This window comes from Emiliania huxleyi (assembly GCF_000372725.1).
Source record: "Emiliania huxleyi CCMP1516 unplaced genomic scaffold EMIHUscaffold_1120, whole genome shotgun sequence".
Lineage (NCBI taxonomy): Eukaryota > Haptophyta > Isochrysidales > Noelaerhabdaceae > Emiliania > Emiliania huxleyi.
Window position 1 is genome coordinate 1 of NW_005201670.1, and position 4,055 is coordinate 4,055.

Genomic DNA, 4,055 nt, shown 5'->3' on the forward strand with positions numbered 1-4,055 from the left:
CAAGGACCCTACGCGGCGTTACGTTGTCACGGTCTCGCGCGCTAGCGTCAACATTGTCCTCGGCCGATTTGCGACGGCGCGGGAGGCTGCGTACTGCTACGCGACCTCGCCCGAGGGGCAGAAACATGCGACCGAGCTCGCCGAGGCGGAGGCGCTGCAGGAGGAGGAGAACATGACGAGCGACGAGGCCCGAGCGACGGCCGCCAAGGAGGGGCTGGAGCTGCATACGAACGGCTCGGGCTTTGTGGGCGTCTTCAAAACGCCTCCGGCCTTCAGACTGCCTTTCATGGTACGGGTGCAGCGCAGCCGCAAGAGCGTGAACCTCGGCTACTTCTCGTCGGCTGAGGCTGCCGCTCTCTGCTACGCCCGCTCGCCCGAGGGCCGGGCGGCGGCGGAGGCCAAGTGCGCAGAGGCGCTGCCGCCGATGACTGCTGCTGCAGCACTGGAGGCGGCGGCGGCGGAGGGGCTGGTGCTGCCCACGTCGGGGCCCTCGGGGCGGTGGCCGGGGGAGACCACGCGCTTCCTGGGCGTGGGGACCGCGGGCACGCGAGCGCGGCTGCCCTTCCGGGCCTCTTATCGGCGCGACCGACTCGAGATCAGCCTCGGCAGCTTCGCCACCGAGGAGGAGGCCGCCCTCTGCCGCGCGCGCGCGCTCGCGGCCCAGGCCACCGCCCCCGCCGCCGCCGCGGACGAGCTGGCCCTCACTTGCCCCATCTGCCTCGAGCCGATCGACTCTCACCCGGTCGCCACCACCTGCCTGCACGTGTTCTGCCGCGGGTGCATCGCCGGCTGGCTCGAGCAGGCAGACGAGGCAACCTGCCCGATGTGCCGCGAGCCGCTCGAGGGCGCGTCGGGGCAGCTCACGGCCGTGCCGCTGCCGGCCGCCGCGGACGCGAGCACCGCCCCGCGGCGCACCGGCTGGACGCTCCTCGAGTGGCAGCAGATGCTCGTGGAGCAGGCCTCCGTCGAGGCCGAGCTCGCCGCGCGCGCCGAGGCCACCGCCCGCTCCGACGAGCAGCAGGCGGCGTTCGTATACCACAGCGGCGTCCCCAGGCCCGTGGACCTGGCACGGGGGGGTTTCCGTCCGCTCTTCAGCCAGCGGCGTGGCGGGCACATGGCCCGCGGCGAGGCGCACCCGCGGGCGGCGAGGCCCGTCCGCCCCGACCCGCCCGGCAACAACTATGCCGAGGTCGAAAAAGCGCGGCGCCGCCTCGACGCGCGGCGCCGCCTGGACGCTGCTGCTGCTAAGAAGCAGAAGAAGGGGGAGGGGCCGTAGACCGCCCAGCTCTCTCTCTCTCTCTCTCTCGCCCCCTCTCTCTCGGCGCGCCCCAGTCGCGCCCCCGTCTCTCTCTTTTGCGAGACGTGTGTGCTCCGAGGAGAGGCGTGGCGAGTGTTGGCCCCCGGTTAGTCAAGCCCGGTTGTAGTGTGTGGGCCGCGCTATCAAAGACAGTGAAACGAGGCAGTGCACCGAAAGTAAACGGTGGGCGAGTGGGCGCGTTGCGATCTCCTGCATGGTGCAGCACGATGTGACACAGCCGACGCGCTCGCAGAGAGTGGTCCTTACAGCCCCGCCACCGCAGCCATCCTGGTTACCCTCCGACGAGCCGAGTGCACGAGGCGTGGTCTTCTGGGCTCGTGCCTCGATGCGGGCACGGTTTTCTCTCCGCACGGTTGGGTTCGCCCCCTAGTTGCGGATCCCGCCGAGCCCGCTCTGTACAGCCAAGCCGGCTCGCCTCCCCGCCCTGAGGCCGTCACCGGTCGCGGCGCGTCGAGCAGCGCACCAGTGCCCCGCGAGCAGCCCTGCTAAGCGGGTGCGGGTTGCCGCCCGTCGGAGGCGTAGTCGTCGTCGATGCCGTCGCCCGCTGGAGGGCCGTCGATGGCTGCGGTGGCGCGCCCTGCGAGTCGCCCCGCGAGTCCGCTGGCCTGCCCTGCGAGCCGGCGCGCGGGGCGAGAGTGGGACGTGCGGTGCGTGTGGTGCGAGAGTGAAGCGCGCACAAAGCCGCGGGGGAGGGTGGTCGTATGCGGCGAGGGTGTGCGACCGGGAACGAGTGGCGGTCATGAGTGGCGGCGCGCGCGGGGTTGGATCCTGGGAGCGGCGAGTGGCCGAGAGGGGAGCGCTGTTGGGAGGGCGGGTACTGTCGGACGGGAGACTGGACTGCTCTCCTGTTGTTTGTCCCTCTCGAACCAGGCCGCCCTCTACTGACGTGAGCCACTCGCGGGTGGGCGCGAGAGGCGGTGAGGGAGGGGCCGTGCATGCAGGTGTGTTCATTCGGAGCGAGGGGATGCCGAGAGCTGCGTCACTACTCGGGCTCGGGCCGCCGTCGAGTTGAGCCACCCCATCAGCGACGTTTGCTGCGCTGTGACCGCAGCCTCCCTCACCACTCTCACCGCCGCTATTGCTGCCGCGGCCTCCTTCTTCGCCGCCGCCTAGGCGGCCCTCACCGCCGCCGCCGCGGCCCGCTCTGCGACCTTGGTCCGTTTCCTCTCCTCACGCTCCATCTTGGAGATTGGCCCGCTTGGGCTCGACATTTGCTGCGCCGGGCGGCGGCGGCGGCACCTCGTCGCAGTGGCGGCTGTTTCGTATTGGAGAGAGTAAAATCTCCAAGGCGCGTTTCCAGTAAGCTAAACGTGCGTTCTTTGGCCGTTTCGCGGCCTAACGATTAGATTTAGCTCGTCGTGGCAGACTGTGTTTCAATCGGCCGTCCAGCGGGCGTCCCTCCACAAGGACGGCCGAGGCTTCAAATCATCGAGGGGCGGCGGCCCTCCCGTACCACGCGGAATTGAGAATGGGGTGGTTGGTGAGCAGGCGGCTGGCCCTATGAGCTATGTGCCAGTGCAACAGGCAGTGCAACAGTGGTGGTGTATGTATCCTAAGAGCAACAGACTGTCTCGCGCCTGTGCGAGACGACACCAGGGCGACTCCCCAAGGGGTGGTGGCGGACGGATGCGGCGGGAGCGGGGGTCGGTGAGGCAGAGCTCGCGCTATCAGGTGTAGTGCGTCGTGCCGCCTGCGGCGTGCCGCCCCGCATGCCGCGGCTCAGCTTCAGGTGAGTTCATCTTGCCGGCGGTACCCGACGCTGCTCGAACGGCAGTTGTCGACCGCCGGCAGTTGACCGGCAAGATGAAGTCACCTGCGCTCGAAAAAAATACCATCGGAACCGCCTCATCGAGGCGCACAATAGTCCTCACCCTGGCAAAGGCCAGCTCTGTCATCCTGGGTCGCTGCAGATTGTCCGAGCAGCTGTAGACATGGCAAAACGGTGTGAAATACACATTATTTAGATTCGATCGACGATTCGAGTTTGAGACACGGTTCGAGACACTTGAGACCACTTCGAGACACCTCCGCGCTTGGCGGCGCGAGCGGCGGAGTGAGAGGCGCCTGTGCATGCGGCCGAGAGGCGCCGTCGTCATGCTGAAAGCAGGTTGTGAGCAAGACAGAGACGCCGTCGGCAGGTGCATGCCTGCCGACTCTGCTCGCCCACCTGGTGGCGGCGGCGCCGCCGCCGCTGACGACGGTACTGCGACCGGCGGTAACAGCGGCGCTGCCAGCGTCGTCAACGGCGTCGGCGCAGCCGGCCGGCAGCGAGCGACTGCCGACGGACGAGCAGTCGGTGCAGCACGCTTACGCTTCACTGCATGAAGCCAACACTGTCGCTCTCGACGCAGAGCATCTCGGTGGTGGTGTCGATGCGGTGGTGGAGGTGGTGGAGGAGGCGGAGGGCGCTGCGGCAGCGCTCCGTGAGGACGCGCAGCGGGCTCTCGCCAGTGCCACAGAAGCAGCGGCTTCAGGGCCTCCACGCCTAGGCTAGGTATTCTCGCGGCTGGTTCACTCCCGGGAACGGGATCCCCCAAAAGGAACATGTTGCCCTCTCACAGCACAGACTGGCTCGCACATATCGCCAGCGCTACGTACATTCGGTCAATCCGGCGCATGACGCGAGGGGCAGCCAGCTGCTGCACACCCCGCTAGGCCCCGCGGGATCTCCGCGGCTGGCACGTAGCGTCTCGAACCGTCATTAGGCCTCCCCACGACGCCGCGGCGGTTCAATGTG

At 68.4% G+C, this 4,055-nt stretch overlaps 1 protein-coding gene across 1 annotated transcript; it reads left to right on the forward strand.

The window, feature by feature from the left end:
- Positions 1-45: 45 nt before the first annotated feature.
- Positions 46-1,276, forward strand: EMIHUDRAFT_122098 (hypothetical protein; the record flags this gene model as incomplete). Its single annotated transcript, XM_005791492.1, has 1 exon — positions 46-1,276. A coding segment is annotated over one exon (1,231 nt), but the record flags the coding sequence as incomplete, so codon positions are not given.
- Between the last annotated feature and the right edge of the window lie 2,779 nt (positions 1,277-4,055).